This window comes from Corvus brachyrhynchos, unplaced genomic scaffold (assembly GCF_000691975.1).
Source record: "Corvus brachyrhynchos isolate BGI_N302 unplaced genomic scaffold, ASM69197v1 scaffold176, whole genome shotgun sequence".
NCBI lineage: Eukaryota > Metazoa > Chordata > Aves > Passeriformes > Corvidae > Corvus > Corvus brachyrhynchos.
In genome coordinates, this window is record NW_008238435.1 from 37,723 (window position 1) to 59,347 (window position 21,625).

The 21,625-nt window shown below is 41.2% G+C and overlaps 1 protein-coding gene across 2 annotated transcripts in view; it reads left to right on the forward strand.

Moving 5' to 3' along the window:
- Positions 1-55: 55 nt before the first annotated feature.
- The window catches only part of EPHB6 (EPH receptor B6), a 77,391-nt gene continuing 55,821 nt past the window's right edge, over positions 56-21,625 (forward strand). Inside the window, exons 1-2 of one of the 2 annotated variants that reach the window (XM_017736494.1) lie at positions 56-475; positions 18,451-18,669. In XM_017736494.1, the coding sequence (XP_017591983.1) occupies positions 18,576-18,669 (94 nt within the window). In that variant the 5' untranslated portion in view covers positions 56-475; positions 18,451-18,575. The remainder of the gene's footprint in view (positions 476-18,450; positions 18,670-21,625) is intronic. The other variant, XM_008635415.2, reaches the window with a different exon arrangement.

The window sequence follows — 21,625 nt, forward strand, 5'->3', positions numbered from 1 at the left end:
AGAGAGAATGGAGGAGGGGCACGACGAGGAAGGGAGGGAGGGAGGGAAGGGGGGAGAGAAAGCGAGAGAGAGAGAGGAGCCGGGAGAAAGGGACAAGGCAGATTCTGGGAAGCGAGAGGAAGAGAGACTCCTGCAGGAGGGGAAACCTGGGCGGGGAGAGGACATTCCCAGTGAAGGGCCTGGAGGGGAGCGCAAGGATCGGGACTGCTCACAAGCATCCGACTTGTTGAAAGACGTCGAGCGAGGACCAGAGGCTGTGCCCGGGGCCGGGGGACAAAGCGGCGTTGGGCGCGGAGCGAGAGGGAGCTGGCGCTGGCCCGCCGGGATGGTGCGACTCGCGCCGTGAAAATGGTCTTTGTCCAACTTTTCTGATGCCGGGAGGCCGGGCGGCACGGCTCTAGCGGGAAGGGCTCCTGCGAACACTGCTCGAGTAATGCTGGGAAGTGGAGGGGGTGTTGCTGGAGTCCTGCACAAGGTACCGTGGCGGACGGGCGAGGACGGGCATTGTGAGTCCGGCCGGAGCGCTCGGAGCGAGCGGGACGTGGTCGCGGGTTACCCGCCGGTCTCTGCCATCCGGGGGAGGGGGCACAGAACAAACGAGGACTACTTAGAAAGGGGTTCAAACTCCTCAGGTCATGTTTTTTCCCTCCTTTCCCGGTGCGTGCTGTTCAAAGGCTGCGTTACCGGGACCCTCCCCCGAGCGCGCCTCTGCTGTCAGGTGCCGGCTGTGGGCGCGGGGAGGACAGATGTGGGCAGTCGGGTCACGGCCTCTTGCTCACGGAGGTTACCATCGCACCCAGAGTCCTTCCACACAGCCATGGTGCGTTTGGTCTGCTCCCATGAGCGGTGTTTTCCGTCTCTCTAGCCCCCTGAAGAGCCATAGGGAAAAGCTGCCTTTGAAGTCTCTGAAGTAGGGCTTGATGGATGCTGGTGCCGGTTCCCGATCCTCGTGGAACGACACAAGCGAGGCTGTGTGGCCTTGTCTGTGGGTAGGGTTGCTCAGCGCTCTTGTGGGGGACAGATGGCTGTATGAGTGCTTGTGGCAGAGAAAAGCCATGTTAGGCTATTTTTCAAGGAGATGATGCAAGTTACTACTACTCAAGCTAAATAAATCTGTGAATGTGGGAGGGGCTGTTGTGATGGGTAATTTTAATTTTGCCTTTTGTGGGATCCACTGAGATGATTTCACTTACTCTGAAGTTTCTCTTGCTGTTACCACACTCATTTGGCCAGGGAGGAGAGTGAGTATCACCTGCCTTTCCTACAAGTTCCAGAAACCAGAGAGTAAAGGTGGGGAAGCAAATCTCCCGAGGGGCATCCTTCACTAGCAGTGATACCATGTCATGCAGATTCATGATGAAGAGGAGTGAGAGGGCAAATGGAAACAACAAAGTCAAGAAGAGTAGCTGCCACCAGATGCATCTGTTACAGGGACAAATCTGTAGCCTCATCTGGGATGGAGGAGGAGACCTCCTTTTTCATTGTTGTATGGGTTCTAATCAGAAACATGAAACTGGATGTGGATGCACCTCTTGTTTAGTTACAGCTGATCCAGCTGCCCTAAGCCATTAGTACAAGATTTATTGGCTGGTTTTAGGTATTTCTTCATTCCTGATTTGAAATAATTTCAATGCTGATGTTCCTTTGGGAGAAGGAAAGGAAAAGATAATCCACAATCTAATAATCCTCTTCTGATGCTACCCCATCTCATTGCAGAAAAAAAAATACTGTTTTTCTCTAGAAGTTCATTCCCTAAATTCAACACCTTGCACTACTTCAGTTTGCTGTGCTGATGTATTGGCAAGTTTCAGATAACTGCACATAATTGCATCCTTTCCTTTACTGCCCTTTGCATGTATGTTCTCTTAGCCAAATTACGCATGTGCAGTTTTTAATTCCTTGACTTGTGTGTCCCTCTAGCCACTAGACATTTTTTTCTTGTCTTCTGAGTTCTCTTCTATTTGACATTCTTGCACTTGCATTGAGCTTCTCAGAATTGTTTGCATGGCCATGTGTTTTGATACTTGGAAATACCATCACTTTGGGGCACTGGAGATTGTATGAAGTAGGATTGTATCTCTTTCTAATTTCATCACAGAAACCCTACAAAGGCATGTTTTCTTGCATTGTTCTGAGGTTCTCAGCTCTTCCAAGCTGTTACCTGTGGCAAGAACAGCTTAGGTTGTGGAGACTTTTTGGAGGGGGTTGGGGAAGAGATGTCTCTTCTCTTTTCTTTCGCCCAAGGCTGCTGCTGTCTTCGCCTTCTGTATTTTACTTGGAGGCTGACCAATGGCACAGTGTAAATCTTTTTTTGGGGCAAGGCAGCTGGTGGCTCCAAGGAGACAGCTGCTTATTCTCCAGCATGCTCCCATAGGCTACCAGCACATGCATCTGACGAGGGAGCTGATCGCTCAGTCCATTGAGAATTGTCTTCTTTATGCCTGTACAAATTCCCTGTGTACGTCCCTCTTTGTGCCCAGGTGCAGATGTCTTCCCCTTCTCCCCTCTGATAATGCATGTGCCGTATGCAAAAGATCATATAAGAGATGAGTATATTTTTTCCCCCTTATCTTGTGTGCTTCCAATTAAGACAGTGTTGTTTTTTTTGGTCAACTCTCCCTCCCTGAATTGTAGAAGATTTATGCATGCTTTTCCTCTGGTGCAGGCATGCTCCTCTCTCCAGGTCTGCTCTCCCTAAAACCTTAGTTTCCTTGTATTTCATTGTCCATCAGCAGTCTCTTTGTAGAGGGTTATCCTAAAGTCCCTACAGATTAGTGCAGAGTACTTTTTGAGCACACATAAGGTTGCACAATATATTTTAATTTCTCATGTCTGTGGCCATACTGCATATGTTTACTGCACACATAAACAATAGAAGGTGGAAGAAGTACAAATGGGTGTGTATGGTCAAGCTAGAGCTTTATAATGTCATTTAGCCACCAAACAAGAGGGCAGTATCTCCCAAAAAGGGTGCTGTCATGAAGAAGTATTTATTAAGAATATTCCAGATTGGCTGGTTTTGGTCCTAAACGTGATGATTTTTTTCAAAAAACTCAAAGACTTATTTCTGTGAAAAGCAGATTAAGGGTTTAGGGGGAAACTGATGAGCCCCTATAATATTGTCATTATTTAGTCTTGTTTGTTGTTGTTTTTTTGCTTAAACCTGATTTAATATTATATTACTATTATATCTTGCTGTTGAGTTTGATTTTGTTAGCAAGCTTTGTATCATCTTGCAGAAGTGCAGGTAATGTACTTCTTCCAGCTACTGACTCCACACGTTCAGCAGTTTTCCAACTCATTACGACCTTATACTTTAGCTTCTACCTGTTAAGTCTTGGGCTGGGTATCACTCTTCTCTCCATATTTGCTCTCTTTGGCAACCATGAAGTGTCATGGGCTTCAGGGGTGTACACAAGTGTAACACAGGTGTATTTTGTAAATAATTCTGTAGATGTTGTACAACAGCATATTAGCTCTCTTTCTCCAGTGCTGCCAACTGTGCTGTGTAAACAGACCCCCAAAAGGATAAAAACTCCTTAATTGCTTGTGTCAGCCACAGCAGTCAAACATGTGAGCAGCAAGTCTGAGTAAGAAAAAGCCATTTCATGTTGTCACTCTTCTCTCACTTGATTTATACAAGGAGTTTTTAAACTTAACAAAGAACTACACTAGTACTTCCTTCTCAGAGGCATGTGTTGTGCTTGAAGAAATACTCCTCTGCCACCAGAAATAGAATATTATTGGAAGTGTACTGTTAGTATATGTTGTGTTTTAAAAAATGCAATTAAAACGTGTACTTTTTGGAGATCCTGGCACATTATTTTATACTGAAGGTGCTGTCTTGCCTCTTAAAAAAGTCACCATGGAGCAAGCTGATGCTTCTGTCACAGAGGTCCTACTTGAAGGTTGTTCTTGAGATCACTTCTGCCAAAAGATCTTCTAGTCACTGGTTTCAATTTTCCATGCCAACAGAGGCCCCTGTGCATTCTGCTACTCAGGCCTGCTTGTCAAGAAGATTTTTGTTCAAACGTTTCACGTGCACACCCCCACTCCCATATGCACGCACATGTGCGCATGCTCGTGTGTGCCCACAGCTATGGGCAAAGAGCGGAAAAAAGGGCTGTCCTGGCAGTAGAGAAGATTCTGGGTACTATAAGAACACAGCCTATCCAGCCTGAAAACTATAGTCTTACATATGAAAGCTGAATCCTTAAGGTCTTGATTCACCTTAGGATGGAAATTCTCGCCAGCCCAGACCTGCACATTGAAACATACATGACTTCATTTTCAGACAGGCTTTTTTTTTTCCCCCTGTCTCCTTAAGCTTGCCAAGTGAATGATTCCTCTGCTGATTCTGCAAGTTTCCAAGTGCAGTTTTTTGCTCTATGCCATGTCTCTGGAAAATCTCCAATGTGTCTAAATCATGTAATTAAACCCTAGAAGCTAAAGACTCAGAACTACTGACTCTTTGTAAGATATTTCTGTTTTAGCATGCTGATGTTTCTCCAAGTTACTGTAAAGCTTTCAAAGCTCCCTAAATGACCTGATCTCTCTCCCACTTACTGCAAAACATTCACATGATATGAATCTGTTTGGCCCAGCTGACCACTTCAGAGGCAGTGTGTAGGATACAGACGCCTGTGTGGAAGGCTTTAGCATCAGGCTTACCACAGGTTCTCTCAGATCCTGAGGATGTCTACAAATGGAAGCATGGTTCCTTGGCAGAACTCTCTTATCTTCCTAACTATTCTCTAAGAAGAGAGTGGGATGTCACAAGAGAGACAATGTTACAGAGATTTCTGGGCAGGTTTTGAATAAATTCAATTTGGAAATTCAAACTGAACTGTTTATAAGACTGTTTGAATTTCCAAATGTTAAGTTTCACTCACAGCTAGGATCAATTTCATTCCAGTACGCAGAATCTGGAATGCTTTCTGCACCAGGAAGATGTTTTAAATTACTCCTCCTTGGGTTTGAGCCAGGAAGAAGCTGCTGGAAGCACAGCTGGATTGGGATGCATGCCTGCAGTTGTCTCCCAGATGGTCCCTTCCCTTCCTAATGTCAGTAGGCTTTCAGCTGGTGCCAGCAGCAATGGGAATGCAACTATGTACTGACATTTTCACTTTTCAGTGAGTTTGCTAATCCCGTTCGGTGCATGTGTTGTCCCTAAAGGGGCTACCATAGCAGCAGTAACCACTGCCATCACTACAGTATCAGGAATGGAGTAGTTGAAGAATGTTTGTTTCACTGCTAGTGCAGAGAGGATCTTAGTGGTCTTCTCCTCTTCCAGTATCTAAGCATGTTAGAAATACATAAAGATGCAGTACCACATGATGTGAGAACAAATCCTGATGACTTAAGTATAAATCAGCAGTCTGTTAAAATCCAGGAGATAGATTGAGGCTTGACAGAGGGAATTTTCTTAGTTTGCGCGTGCCTTGTTCTGCTGGGACATGTATGTGGAGTCAGATGCTGAAGAGTAATTAGTCTTCATTTTGAGCCTTACTGTAGCTACCTTTTTGCTTGGGGCTCCAGGCTGAGCACCAGAAAGACATTTGGTGAAATAACGTAATGGGAATGATGCATGACTTGTGCTCCTTGTTTCAGTCAGAAGTCCTCTTAGCTGACTGCAAGAATCGTGTTGACAGCTGTGTGTTTCTCATGGATAATTTTACCAGTCTTGACTTAGAAGTGGCTCTGGATGGTCTCAGAGAGCTGCAGGTTCTTGCAAGAACTAAGGATGTCTTCGGGTAGAAGATGGAGGGCCATGAAGGGAGGGCCAGAAAAGAGGGCTGAGGCACCTCTTCTATGAAGACAGGCTGAGAGAGCTGGGATTGTTCCGAGTGGAGAAAACTCTGGAGAGACATTATTGTGGCCTTCCAGTACTTAAAGGGGATGCGAGAGAGCTGGAGAGGGACTTTTGACAAGGGCATGTAAGCAATTAAACATCTGGGAAAGACTTTAAACTGATGGAGGGGTGGTTTAGAGCAAGGAATTCTTTACTGAGAGAGTGGTGAGGCACTGGAACAGGTTGCTCAGAGAAGCAGTGGATGTCTCTTCCCTGGAAGTGTTCAAGGCCAGGCTGGATGGTGCTTGGAACAACCTGGGGTAGTGGAAGGTGTCCCTGCCCATGGCAGGGGGATCAGAACTAAATGATCTTTAAGGTCCCCTCCAACCCAAAACATTCTATGATTCTATGATTCTGTGAAATCAAATTAGTGACTAGATCCCTGTTACCTGAAAAGAATAGCTTAAAAAATTGTCTCCCGAATAGATTCTTTTGATTATGTGAACCCCAAAAAGAGTGTGTGTGATGACAGAGCATAAAGAAACCAAATCCATCTTTGGAAACAGATTAAAAATAAAAATGTTCAATTCTTTAAAAGAATTGAGCTAAAACAAGTCTTACTCTGTCTGATAAATTAACACTTACAGCCCTAATGGAAAGGATCAGAATAGGCTCGTTGAATAGTCGTTCATTTCCTGCTTCTCTTGGCTAATTGTACCAGCCCACTGTGTCTAATAGCGTTGTAAAGAGTTGTGTGTACAGAAATCAGAGTGGGAAGAGGGAACTTACCCTAAACCCTCAGAAAGTTCTTTTAAAATCAGTTTTTAGATTATTTTTTTTTCTAAGAAAGACTTAGCTTTCCCCTTCTCCACCCAGATCATAGCAGATCAGCCTGGTGTTTTCTGCTTTTTTTCTTTTGTGCCTCTGAACCTGAGGTGTTGAAATTGGACAGTCCCTGACTTTATGGCACTAATGCAAATGCACACAGACTATTTGTGTTTGACTCTGTGAACTTCTCTGCCACAGCACTGATGAACTGGGAGCTCAGTGAAGAACAACAGAAGTGATTAGGTGACTATAGGGAATTTCTAAAATGCTATTAAAAAGAACTAGCTTACTGATGAGTGAAAAGAGTTTGCCCTGGAGTAGCTAGACTACCTGGGAGACTGTTGGCAGGTTCCTAGGCAAAGGGCTGGCTCAAATTGCCCAAAGCAGATTGATTTGGGTTCAGTATTAAGATGTGGTTTCTTCCAGCAAAGGTTCACACAGATTGTAGAAAGTCATGGAAGCCATATTGCTAATGACATTTAAAAATATGACTAGGAAAGCCTAAGGAAATATACAGCCAAAAATCCTGCAGTTGACCGGGGACTGTAGGCCAGATGTTGTCTAAATAAAGATGCCCATCCCCCTCGTTTCATTTCTATTATTACAGCCTCACCAACAGCTGGGGGAGGGACTACCTTCCTGACAGAAAATGTATCTTGGATCTGCTCTGTTACAACCAAGACTGGTTGATATCCAGGGAAAGGAAGTGGTGTATTGTACTCACTCCATTTTAAATGTAATCCTTTGGTTTTGAGGTTGGACGTGGATGTAACAAGAGCAGCGAGCCCCAGCATCCACACTGAAATATAAATAAGCCTTTGAGACACTGAGGAGGCAGGATGAACTCTGAGATTTATGTGTTGTTGCTTTCATCTCTGGCACGAAAAATAATACAAACATACGTTAGAAAGAGATGCTATGAGCCTGAAATATCTTTCTACAATAACCTGCTTGGCCTTCCCTTTTCCTCTTAAGACTATTTCTGTTCTGCTGAAGTATTAGTGGCACATAATGTTCCCATTTCCTGAGGGTGGAAACATTGAACTGGAAATGCAGGATGGAGCAGGAGAGAAGGACCTGAGAATGAAATTGGCTGCTCTTCAGGCTCTGCCAGTGGCAAGTTCAAATTTTTGGTGGAGCTTCCTAACCCACTTTTGCTACACATGGGCTCCTTGTGATGCTTCACTGAACTCAGGTAATTGTTCCAAGCAGTCATTCCCATTCATATAATCTCTTCTTTGCAGCCTTCATCTGACTTCTTTTCTTCAAGCTACCATTTCTCCTTCATTTCCCTTTTGATTGTCTTGTAGACGAGAGCCAGTTTTGGGCAAACCTATTCCCAGAATCAAAGTGAAAACCTGGTCAAAGCCTTGAACCAGCATGAATCATTAGTGTTGTCCACTAAATAAATATCTAGATGTTGATAAAAAGTCTTAAAGGTCTTAGTGTTAAAGACCAAGTGAGATGTTTCTGAAGTCCAAGGCACTAAGAAGAAAGACAGCTGAGTCTGAATGAATATTATGGATTTTGAGACTGGAACTGAAGACAGCAAAACTGGAGAAACCATCTATTTTCTCAAAGTCTTTCCAGAGTAAGTTCTAGGTGTCATAGTTCTTTTCTTTGTGTTCTTGAGAGATTGCCTGTTACTGCACAGTGTAGTAACATCTCCTGCAAAAATGATTGTAAGACAGACTGCAGTAAGCGTTGGTGTGCAGTTCTCAGAGTGTGACCAGTGCAGTGCAGGGTTGTTTTTAGTGTTTTATTACCTAACATGAACATGAGACTCAAACTAATGGCAGAACAGACAGAATTCCCATCTAGGCAAACAGTGGTCATAAAAGAATGAAAACTGTGTGGCAGAGCTCTTCTCTGAGCCATATTCTCCCTCCCTCGTAGCTTCCTAGTTTTGTGCATATATTTCCACATCAAACGCTCTAATTTACGTGCTGGAACTAAAGCTTGTATATTGTACAGCCTGTTGGTGCAGTCAGCAAAATGTAAGGGAATCAGCTTGACTGAAGATAATTTTTTATTCCCACTGCCATTTGGGGAATATGTTATGTTACAGCCCTCTGTTGGGGCAACCTTATGAACTGAAAAACTGGTATTTGCAATTTTGTGGGGGTTTAACTAGATGGAAGCTACCTGGTAATCATCTGCATGGAGGGAAGCTGGGAGAGTAGATCTGGACGGCAAGGTCAAGGCAGTGAAAAAGTCAGTGAAGTGATCGTGCTTCAGTGCTTTTCTGCCTTGTTGTTTTACAAAGAAGCATTCTTGCTTCTCTTAACAGGAATTAAAACAGTGATGATAAATAATGCTAGTAATTAAATATTTTTAAAAGTAGCCTCTATCTGCAAATGCATGAAGCCAACAATTTGTGAACCAAGCTCTATGACAGCCCAAGGCTGTGAAACTGATTAAAATGGAAAAAAGTAGTTTTAATTAACCCTTAAATTATGAAGCACATTCTCTGAAAACCCAAGCTGCCTCATTGAAGCCCAGAATGGAGGTTAATAAAAAGAGCTGCACTTAAATTAAGATGCTTTAATATTATTAGTTCTTTCTGTAATCTGTTTTGAAATGACAGTTTCTCTCATGGAATGAAAGGCAATTTCAAAATGATGGGAATTCTCATAGAAGAGGAGCATTATCTCTTAACCGGCTGTCAGTGCTGCCACTATATCCCAATAGACAACATAACCTTGGATACTGTGAATACGAATAACATGCATTTTCTGCTTATGCTAAATATTTCTTACTGTAAAACCCTCATGAAGTCAAAAGCAAAATTAGAGATGAAGACAGTAAGCATATTTTTACAAAAAAAATGAAGTTCTTTACTGCAGCTGAAGAAAATACTAATCCATACTAAAGGATTTTGCAGACTGGTCCACAATGAACAGTTTTAGAAAAGTATTTTCAGCTTGTTCCTTTTTTTCCCTCCATTGTATCTTTTTAGTATTTGTGCATAGATCTCGGTTCATATATTTCTAGGCATGCCATGTAAGGCTACATTCTTAAGTTACAATGGGAAAGAGCATTAGTATAAAACATCCCTTTTCTTAGACTTACTCATATCTTAGTCTTGCAAGCCACTCTCGCTTTTGCTCCTGCTCAACCCTTCAGGCCCTTGATTTCTTTTCCAGTGTCCTGAGAGTGCCTTTAAGGTTGTTTTGCAGCTCTGTGTTTGGGTTGTCTGTGCAGATTTGCAGTTGCATTTGCAGGCTTGGTCAGCAAATGTCAAGGTTATTTTTCTGATTTGTGGCATTGCTTGTCTGGCCATAGCAGACACTGTGCTTGGCTTCTTTATCACTTTCCACCCATCAGCAATCAGAACTTGGTATATAATAACTTTAATTTCACTTGAAAAAAAAAAGCATGATCAGCACTGCTGAGTAGATGAGAACATGATTTTAGGGACATTCTCTTTACGTCACTGTCATGGTTTAACCCCAGCTGGCAACTAAGCAGCACACAGCTGCTCGCTTAGCCCTACCCTCCCACCCCTCAGTGGGATGGGAAAGAGAAGCGGAAAAAGTTAAAAGACATGGGTTAGATAAGAACAGTAAGAACAATTTAATAATTGAAATAAAATAATAGCAGTCATAATGGTGATGATGATGATGATGATGATGATGATGATGATGGAAAGGAAAGGAAAGGAAGAGAGAGGCATAAAACCCAAGAAAAGCAAGTGATGCACAGTACAGTCACTCACCACCCACTGATGGATGCCCAGCACATCCCTGACCAGCGATCAACAGATCCTGGCCACCTCCCCTCTCTTTGTGTACGGAGCATGACATTCCATGGTATGGAATATCTCTTCAGCCTGTTTGGGTCAGCTGTTCCTGGCCAGGCTCCCTCCCAGTTTCTTGTCCACCTCCTCACTGGCAGAGCATGGGAAATTGAAAAGTTCTTGATTTAGAGTAAGCTCTACTTAGCAACAACTAAAACATCTGTGTTATTAAGAGTATTCTCATACTGAATCCAAAATACAGCACTGTTCCAGCTCTGAAGAAGAAATTTAACTCTCTCCCAGCCAAAACCAGGACAGTAACACATCCTTTGTTTAATAACCATTTGTGAAAATGTGTTATTTCCTTTCCCCTTTTAAATGCCGAAATAGGATGCATCTTTTTTCTTGTTGTTTTCAAACGTCTTCTGTAGTAAACTTTCAGTGAATTTTGGGATGTTTGTTTAAACTTAAGCTGTATCAGAGAAAGTGTCAATTTTCAAAGAATTTTTAGTACCACAGATGATTTTCACCTAGAAGTTAAGAATGTGGTGATCTTCAGGGATATTTAAGTCTAGTACTTTAAACTTAAAATTCTGTGCTTAGAATTGTGGAAATACAACATTTTACACAGTGCTTGACAAAGGTTTGCTGCTGTACCCTAGAGTTTGTGAATTGCATTTATTTTCCTCTCTGAAGCCTTGCGTCTTCCTTTTGTACCGGTGAAAGTATAATTGTCAAAGATAAATCATACTTGAAGTTGATAACATATTTATTTCCACATAAAAGTGCAAGGATCTGTGCATAGTTGTACTGAGAGAAGTATCCTGAGAAATTAGAGTAAAATCAATAGCAGGACAGTGAAACCATACCCAGTGGGTATAGTTGTCATCTTCTCTTTCCATCAAAGAAGAGAAATGTGATGGACAGCTGCTAATTCTTTTTCTCCCTGTTCGTACAGTCTCCTTTATTTACTGTATGAAAATTCAGAGGGGGTAATTTCTGTATCATTTCAATTCCTGGGTTTTTTTGGAGAGTTTCTATCAGGCAAGTGATGGATTACATACAAAAAAATTAATTTCTTCACATTTTTCATTCTATAATGTTGTTAATATGATAAAACCAGGATTGTGCTTCCAGGTGTGAATGTTAGAAACTCAAGTATAATTGCCAGTGTTTCTTTGAAAACGACACAAATCACTATAAAAATTGTCAGTGAAGTCAAATCTTGTGAGGTGGGAAGAGATTTCTTTCAGGAACTTAATTGTGTTTAATATGTATATAATTAAAGTATCTAATAGGTGGAAGAAAGAATCTAATTAAATTTTTTTTTTTAATTGCTGTAGTTTCAAGAGATCAGTGTCCATCTTTGTTAGGAATAGCAAAGCATGATGTGGAGGCATTGAGAGAGTCTGCAGAAACATGGAGCAGCTGTGAATGAATTTTGCTTAGGAAGAAAGACTAGATTTACAAGCTAAGCTGTGAGGCTACTCTAGCTGACTATGTGTCGTGGCAGACGAGAGAGATTTAAGGGAAAGCACTGTAGTTATCTAAAGAGATGCTAGTGTGGCCACCTGTGTGGGTTGAAAGATCTCACAGAGGCTCGGAATCTCCCCAGATACCTGCGGGCTGCACCTGGGGAGTCATCGGGAGGGAGCTGTTCAGCTGTCCATAGCTCCCTTTTTTAATTAGTGCAGCTCTTAGTTACCTGGTGAAGATGATTCAGCTCCGTCCAGTGACTGTAGAGGTCATTTGAGTGATTATGCTTCTAATTTGGACACCCTGTTCGAGCCTCAGGGGTTTAATAAGAATGCATGAAAATAAGCGTCTCTTTGTTCCCTTCAAGAGCTGTGGAAGTTCTTCATTTGGATCCCACTAGGAAATGTATAATCAGAGCATGGAAGATCAGCTTCAGGACTCCTGGTGTTTCTGTGGTAAACAAGGAAGTAAATGTCTTTCTTTGGAGAATATTCAGAATCAGATCTTGGATTGTCATTGTAAACTTAAGGGATCCCAATAGACACTGACACAGCTCTATCTAGATAATCTGTAGGAAGCAAATGATCAAGCCAGCTAGAAGAAGTATTTTATGAAGTATGCTCTTGGGGAAGAATTCCTTTAAACTTAGTTATACATTTCATCTAGAGCATTTCTCTCAAAATTAAATTAATGAACAGACGGTAAAAAATCCACAAGGCTTTTTTTGACAAATTCCACGCTCCTCTCGGATATTTCCAAAGTATTTTGGAGTCATTAAAAATAATCTCAATTAGTAACAGAGATAAAAGGATATACAGCAACTATCAAAATGATCTATTTATTTAATCAATCATTTTTCAGTGGTGCCTTATGTGCCCCAGTAATAGAATTTTTTGAAGAAAACACATTAACTCATTATATTAAAACCCTGAGTGATAAATTATATGTTGCTCTCCCCCCATTCACTTCCTGTTTGGGATGTAGAAAGATTTCTATGAATAGCAGTTATTGTAATTATTGTCCAAGAAAGAAGGTAGGCAGTATTATTTCATGCTCAGAGTGTTGGGCAGGCACTGAGTGACAGCTTTTCACAACAACATTGTGAGATTTATCCCACTGAGATGCATGACCATTGCTGCAAGGGCATCCCAGTGGCAAAGGAGCAATTACAGTAGGACAGAACTGGGGGCAGCAAAGGGCGGGGGGAGGCCTCTTGCTTGATGTGTAGCACTATCATGATCCCCTATTTATCACGAATGAGAAGTATTAATTCCACTTTTTGTACTCTGCCTAAATGTGATGAATCAGTGTGCAGCACAAATTAATTGGAATAGTAGTTTATTGACTCTCCCAGATGTTGTGCTCATTTATCTTTTTAATGGTTCTTGCTGAGAGATAATATTAAACTGATATGAGTCACAGTGCAAAATGTGCAGGAGGAGGAAAGACTGTGTTTTCAAAGGTACAACATTTTCTCTACCCTGAAGAATTTTTGAGGTGAGGAAGAAGTATGACAAATACGGGGAAAATCTGTGGAATCAAGTGTAGCAGAGGGAAGTTATACCCATATAATGTTTTCTGCTGTGAAATAGGCCTAGAGGAGTCAGTTAACAATGAACGAGGAAGAAGCATTGTTCCAATGGGAGGAAACAAGATGATTTGGAAAAGTTCTTGGAACAGATAAGAAGAATTGAAAGCATAAAAAATTTGGCACTGTTACGATTTCAGCTTCTATTAGTAGAACAATTTAAAATACGTAAAAATACTTTGTTGCATGAGGATAGATATCTTTCCAAATCTGTTAATAAGTTCAAAACAGGGATTGGATTAATTCCTAAAGAGATGCTAAAGGGAATGAATTGGGGGATATTCTCTAGTAACCTTTGTCTTATATTTGTGGATACCGGAGGAGGAGTAGGGAAGTGGATCACACAGAGGCCAGGCTTGCAAGCCATCTGCACACAGCACTTCTTCCTGGCACTGGACACACAGACAAAACTTGGCTTAGGTGGACATTGATCTGCTTCTGCGTTTTCTTGTGTTTTGAAATGCAGAACTCAAAGAAATGGCTACATTCCATTAATGGAGAGGAAGAACCTGTCAGGCCCTCATCTTTTCCTCCAGAAGGCTTGTGCAGTACCTGAACAATCCTAGCTTTTTTCTTAATCCTAAATGCGTGCCTGAATTCCTCCCGTGGAAGCCAGACAGATGCATGGTTCAGATGAATGTTTAGTGCAATTTGATGTCAGGTTCTGCAGGTGGTATCTGTCAGAGGGAGATAGGGTCACTGTGCTATTACTTTCTGATCTGTGACTACATACTGTCTGTGTAGTGAGCTAGAACATGGTTCAGTGAAGGTCTGTCTAAAGTTTTATGGTTAGAGTCAAAAGGTTGAGAAAAGGATGGGTTTTGTTCAAAGCTTAGGTCCAGAAGAACCTGTGGCCATCACAGAATTAATACATTCATCTAGTCACCACTGTTCTTCATCAGTGCCATGCAAACCCCAGAAGAAAAGAAAAAGCACTCCATGCTAAGGAGACCCCTCTTAGGTTTGTCATGTGCATGACCACCTCCATCAAGACACCATTGGGGTACTCTGAAATAAGTGGCTACACAAACCTAGGAGCAAACCTGCTTCCTTTCTAATAAAAACACATGCACTGATGGAAGAAAATTTTCAATTAATGCTGACCTGTTTAGCAGCACTGGTGCCCTATGGCTCTTCAGGTGTCATCACCAACAGTGCTTGAACTTCGAGGGAATCCTTTATTTGCATAAAGCGGCTTCTGCAGAGGTACTGGCTGCATGAAATACTTTGCCACAGCTTAGGTACAGCATGGGCAGACAGCAGCCCTCTCTGTGACAGAAGTCTCGCAAGCACAGAGCTGTAGTACTGTCAGTTGTTTTAGCACATGTGGGAGCACTATCACTGTCTCTTCTGTAGCACTGAGCATCATTTGCCTGGATGTGTACTGAAGTGTTCCCACTTCAAGACTGAGTTCAGAAGAAGTGAGAAATTACAGTGCTGGTCCTGTCTGGTTAGAATAAACAGGACTTAAACAGGACTTAAACAGTGCCAGTCAAGCCAGGCATGCTGTTTCACATTCAAGGCTTTCCAGCTGAAAGGGTTTGTGTTTTCAGTCTTGGGTAGAAGAAGGTTTGAGGTGATTGGCCAGAGCTGACTCTGTTCTGCTGAGATAGACAACAGACATATATAGAAGGAAGAAAAAAAATCCCCAGTAAAAAAAAATTTAAAATTACCCATTTCAACACTGCTACAGAAGCTCAAAAAAGCTGAGGAATCTCCATCTTTGGTGGTGTTCAAAACTCACCTTGACAAGCTTTCCAAAGAACTCTTCTCCCTCACTGATTGTTCAGCTAAGAAACCAGAATTCTTGAAAATACTGGTGATGATTCTATTTATCTCTCTAACTGGGATCTCGAACGTAGATTTCGGTAATCTGGGTACCCCAGTGAGGGTGCCAAAGTAAACAGTCATAATAGCTTTGGTGAATAATGTAAGGAGATAACCCAGGAAATTCCACTTCCCATCTCTTGGAGCTTGGTATTACGGTAAAAGTAATATGTGACTGGTCTTTTCTGACTGCTTGAGATCTTCACAGTTTTATAGGGCTGAATCATTAAAAGACATTTGGATCCTCAGGAGCTGTCATGCTTTTCAGATGCTTTACGATTTTCAGGACTTCCAAGGGGATGGGGATCATTCCTCTAGCTAAGAAATACATGCCTTAAAATGGATTAAATTCTTCATGGAGGGGTTAGCATAAGAGGAGTGACATCTGGTACATGAGTAGCAAGTTCATGTATTTGGAGGAGAGAGCATGAGAAGGGGTATTAATGGAAGTTTATAGATCCTGTGCACAGAAGATGTATTACTTTGCAGTCGGATTTGGAGGAGAATGGAGAGTAGTGGATTCCGTATCAAAGAGAAGTAATCTTGCTGAAAGCAGTTTTGGAAGAAGTAACTAGCTGAGAAGGCCATGGAAAGGTGCTTGTGTGGACAAGAGAAGAGGGTGGTTTAGAAGTTGGGATCGTTTGAGGTTTCTGTTTACGCAGTTTGGTGTAGGGTAGAAGTAGTAGTGGAACTGAAGAATGAAAGATGAGCGTCTTTGGGTGTAGTCAGATTCTGTACACATCAACTGCTAGGGGGAAGGGCAGGGCAGTGGTTAGCAATTTAGGGGCTTGGTACTCTTTAATTCACAGAGGCTAGTGCTTCCCTCCTACTCTCCCTTAAATGCTTCCATAATGTTCTCTCTATCCTTCATTGTGGAGTAAGCATTTTTCACTGAGGTGTGGAAGAGACAGAATAAGAATTCTAAAAAAAAAATTTTCAAAAAATTTACCTTTTTTAACTACTAAATCACAACCAGCTTTTTTATTTGGCCACAGTTTATTTCAGGGAAGATAATTGCCAGTCTAATCCAGACAAAGGCTGTATGATTCCTCTTGAAGGGCAGTGTAACTTAGGTGGGATATAGGATCAACCAGGATAAGGCAAACAGATGTTGCAAGAGAGATGTGCGGGTCAGGAGGGCAGCAGAAGAACAACTGGTTTCCTTGGAGCCAGAAATTGTTTTGTGTCTGGTTTTGTGCACGAGGGGTTTCTTAGTTGTAACTGCTTAGTGGTAATTTCAATGCTTTGGCCTGAGATCCAGGAGCCAAAGCATATTTGGGTTCTGTTTTCTGCTCTGTCACTCATAAGTTATGTGACATGAGAAAATCTGAATTGTGAGCTGTTTTCAAGCCTTCTGCAGATAAATGAAGTCCCATTGACTGAAATTAAGGTATTCTTCAGTTTGTTTGACCTCTGTTTCTGCATTTATTTGCCTTCATTATGAGTGTTTAAAAGTCCCCATCTCTTAGGATTTTACTGGCCTAGTAAAAAACTTTTAGATATTGTATAGATTGACTGGCAGTCCAAGTGGTGAGTATTTATGTCTCCATGTAGAGGTATCTTGCAGGCTTGATTTTGGTGTACCCAATCTTAGTTTTGGTGGCTCAGGCAGCAATCTTCAGTCCTGTTCCAGGAGAACACTGCTGTGTGCTTGGATCTTTCTTTCTGTAAAGAACGACTTTCTGATCATTACCCTGAAATTTTCTCCCTTGTGCAGTTGCATCCAGTGGTGTTTTTATTCTGTGATGTGTTGTGTTGTATATAGGCTTCATAAACTAATAAGCAGTACCTGTGTTATATCTATCCTCACATTCAGTCTTCATTTTTCCTCAGTTGTACTTAGTGGACTTTATTTTTCTCTTTCCTCGGAAGTAATGAATAGAAGTTTTTGCCTCTTGCTGGGATCCCTTTAGTTTCCTTACATTTTAGTGATGCCCAGAGTGCCTTTGGTTCATTTGGGTGCTCTAGGTTCTCACTGGTGGCAGCAGAAGAGAGAACTGTTTCATCCTGTCCAGTATTTCTCTCCCTCTCCAGTAAAGCAAATCTAATTGCACTGCACTGCCTTTTCACATACTCCCCAGGCTGCTTTTTTCTCTGCTATGCCCAAGTTGCTCAAATTCCCTATTGCAAGGTTTTCAGATAATTGCACAGAGGCTGCCCCTTTTAATTACAACTCTTCCCTCCCCTCTTTCAGCCCAGTTATTGAGCCATTTCTGTATATTGCCTGAGACATTTTTCTTTCTCCTTAGCTACGCTTCACTGTCTCACTGAAGACATTGGAGTGTTTTCAATGCTCTGCTCAAAGAGCACCTGAAGAAACAAAACATACTGGCTTTTTGCATGCAACCTACATTTTACTGTGATATTTCTCTGGTGAGCTGAGAATTGGACAGATGGAGCTAGAATTACCTTGCTTAGCAAAATTGTTATGCTGTATTCATCTAATGCAATGCTGGATTAGACTACATGCTGCTCCCTTACTGTAAGATAAGCCTTTATGTCAGGTTCTTAATGGTGGTGGTAGAGTTTTGTTTGGATTTTTTCCCACTAAAGATAATAAGCTTGGACTTGTGTGCTTTTTCTGGCTGTAATGCAGGCTTCCTATTTGACCTTAAATATCACAATATTTGCTTCCTCACGTACGACATATCAACGGGAAAAATACTGTCCAACTTAGTAGTGTTGTACAGTCCTGTGCTTAAAGGGACAAATGGCTGCATCTGAAATGCAGTTACAAGTGTGTCAGCTGTGCAGATTTGTGTTGGCAAAAACTCTCCTGTCATGGCTACTGCCCTGCAGAGTCCTGAAAAGGCAAAGTGTAAGTTACAAGAGACAGAATTTGAAAAGCATACAGGGGAAATGGAATGGACACCTTCCAAGAAATGTTTCCAAAGATGCAGAAAGGATCAGGTCTTCAGTAATAGTACAGCCTATACTGTGGTAGAGATTAACGTTGATTTGGGAGCCACACTGTCACTGATGCCATGAAAGTCTCAAAATCTGTGTGTACTGGCAGAGCACAAAACACCTGTGACTGACTGGAGTCTTGAGGGGTGGGTATGTGGTATATACTGGGTCTGTGCTACTCCTTTTCACCCATGTCTTGGAAGTAGTAAATGATGGAATGGGTGTATAAAAACTGTCAGTTTTGTGTTAGTGTGACCTGATTTCTGTTTCTACCTTCTGTTTTTTCTTAAACAGTATTTCTCTGTGAAGGCCTCTGTCCTTTAATTTGGGAAGAAATTAAAACACTCCAAGAAATCTCTGGCCATTTCAAGGGAGTGGTGTGTGCTTGTTGAAGATGGTGGTATTTACAGAGAATCTTCATGGATTCTAATGCTGGCATCAGTGCAAGAAGAGTGTCGGGAATGGGTTTGCTCTGGATGGTCTTCTTCTTTCATCTAGTCACCTCATTAGAAGGTAAGAACAGATGCTTTGCAACAACTTGACAAAGTTTTCTGTAGAGGTTAAAAAAAAAAGTGTGCTCTCCAGTATGCTTGTATCCTAGTTCAGATGAGCATGTCTTTCTGTTTGATGGTTGATCACTATCTCTTGGGATTTAACAAGTTATTAGTGTTGTTTCTGGTGGGAGAGGCAAACCCTCTTATAAAGGACCATTAATGAACATTATTGCTAACTATCTCAGAAGTGAGTGCCTCAAAGAATAGATTTTTTTCTCCAGGAATAAGCTCCTTGTTTATACTTTGTGTGTATTTGATTCTCGTGTTCCTGTTCTTGCACCATGCTTGCTTTGTGAAAAAATCTCTGGGCATTTATACTGTTCTAGAAGACAGCACCCAGTGGGCTGAAATCAAGAGTCTTTGTCTCACATCTGAAAAACTTGCCTCAAATAATAGATATGGAGAGAATGCTTTGCGTTAACAAGAAGAGGCAGTTCACATTCAGCCAGCAGGGAGAGGAGGGAGAGAGAGCAGTGAAGGCAGGGTAGGGGAAAGGTAGGCAGGGGAAAAGAGGTGCCAAGAAAATGGTAGGAGAAAGAAGAGATGATAGAAGGGAGGGCGATGAGAGCAGGAGATAAGATGAGAACTATGGAAGAGAGTGAGAGAAGGGCAGAGGTACTGTAAACAGTCCCCTTGTTTGTTCCAAGAATATCCTTGCAGCTACATGTGCTCAATGAACTGTACTGCTTTGTGATGAATGTTCATCTCTTGCATTTCTGAAAGCCTCTGAAAAAGGAGAGGAGGGAGAGATGGAATCAAAGGGAACGATCTCAAGGAAAGACCTAGAGGAAAGGAGAATAGTGTGAGATCTAATAAAAAGAGGAAAGCTTGTTAAAGCATCCCTTCTCTTAATAGGAGGGGAATGCAGTGTGTGTGGGAAGTTCAAGGACTAAATAATTGATGTAAGATTATAATAGAAATTCTTAAATCTCTGAAATTCTGTGAATTACTGATTTAAAAATTGTATTACAAATTACTGTGTAATTCCTTGTGTAACTGGTAGAGAAACTGAGATAGAAAAGGGGGGGAGAAATGTCCATTCTCTCTGCAAATACGAAGTAGCTGAGTGATGCCTGTACGAGTGAACATTTTTTTAGTTCAGTGCTCACTCCTGAAAGTTTGTAGAGATAAAAGAGTTTAGAAAGTACTGTGTGATACAGCTTCACAGATCACGTAGTTGGACTGCCTGGATTAAAACAGGACAGTAAAATTCTGCCTATGGAGATGAAACAGTAAAGGTGTCCATGAGCCAAACTGCACCTCTCAATTCGGAGTCAGGGGAGTCAGCATCTTCCTTGTGACTGTACTGCATGGTCCTAAGTTTGCACTCCAAAGCTGATTTGCATCTCAGAGGTAAGTATTTTTGTTGTGGTCAAAAGTCAAAGAAAAATTATATGGTAAGGGAGGAAAGTCTGATGATAACTATGTAGAAAGCTTTCCTTTAGTGCAGAGTTGTCCATAAGGAAGAAAAAAGGCCCATGGCTTGTTTGTTGACTCATTATTATATATAGCAGAAACTTGAAATTCAGGTTTCAGATTTAAGTTGAAAAATACAGGGAATATCCAGTGTGGTCTTTAGTTTTTGTAAAGTTTCGCAGAAGTTTTAGATGGTGTTTAAAATAGATTTTACCTCTAACTAAAGAGAATTGACTGAGTGGGAAAATCAATCAAGGTAGTTTTTCTTCCTAGTGTTTCTCGGGCATTTGAGTTGAAGTCTGAATGTAAATCACGTTTTGTCTCAAACTAAATGTTGTTCAAACTTTGTTCGAAATTTTCTAAGCCTTACTGTTAATCATTAAGAAAAGAAGGAGAAGCTGTAGAGAGGGGAAGAGAAGTAGTCAAAATATTCAAACCATCTTTATATGCATTATGAAGAGAGCAAATACTTCTTAGGCAGAATGCCTCTCAGATATAAAGAAGGCAGCATGCTTTTACAGGACCTGATGGGACTTTAAACTCCTTCATGACTCAGAAGTAAAGAAGTTCTTGTAAGCAATAGAAAACGTTTTTGTTGGTTTTGGTTTTAATGCATAAAAAGGAAACATTAGGCTGAATTTATTCAGTGCAGCTCTAGTATTTGGACACACTGATTTCACTAGGAATGAGCATGTCTCTGCAAAGTTTTCCAGACATGGTTTTTACAATAAAAAAAAGCCAGAATGGAAACCTGAGGGAAGACTGCTTTGCAAACAGAGGACATTTATATACTTGTTATTTTATCTTTAGAAAAGAAAACACAATTGCACAGAAGTTTTCATTAATACTACATTTCTCAGTGTTTATGGCTCTGCAAGATTTTTTGAGGATTTAATTTTGAGAGCATTATTTTTGAGATACATGCTAGGTAAAGGAATGGATTTTTCCTTTTTCTCAAAGCTGCATAAAGAAGTACACTAATTTTATTTCTTTGAAAATCTATATATGTATGTAATTACAGTTTATCACTGAATATTTAAGTTAACATTTTAATTTAACCTTTCTGATTGTAAAAGTTAGTGAAGCATAGGATTTAAGAATGCTTGATGGGCTGCAGTCAAGACAGGTGAGAGCGAGTGATAACTTGTTAATGAAATAGCTCTTTCCAGGGCACTGAGATCAATTTTATGTGGAATATTGGTTTTGCTTTGATGGAGTTATAAATGTCTACAGCTGTAAACACAAGCAGAGTTCATTTTGCAGAACTCATTAAATATGTTCCAAGGGAATGATGTGTTCTGTATGTAAGTGACTGCATTTATTTTACAACAAGCTCTCAAGTCTGCAGAATAGCTGGACAATCTTTCTAAGTATCTTACAGAAATTCAAGATATAGAGAGAATAATTCTTCTGCTTTGGTAAAACCTCTTTGCATTAAGAGTGTCTCCTTGGCAGAAGGGAATATGGAAGAGAAAGGTAGTGAGGTCAGACATTCTTAA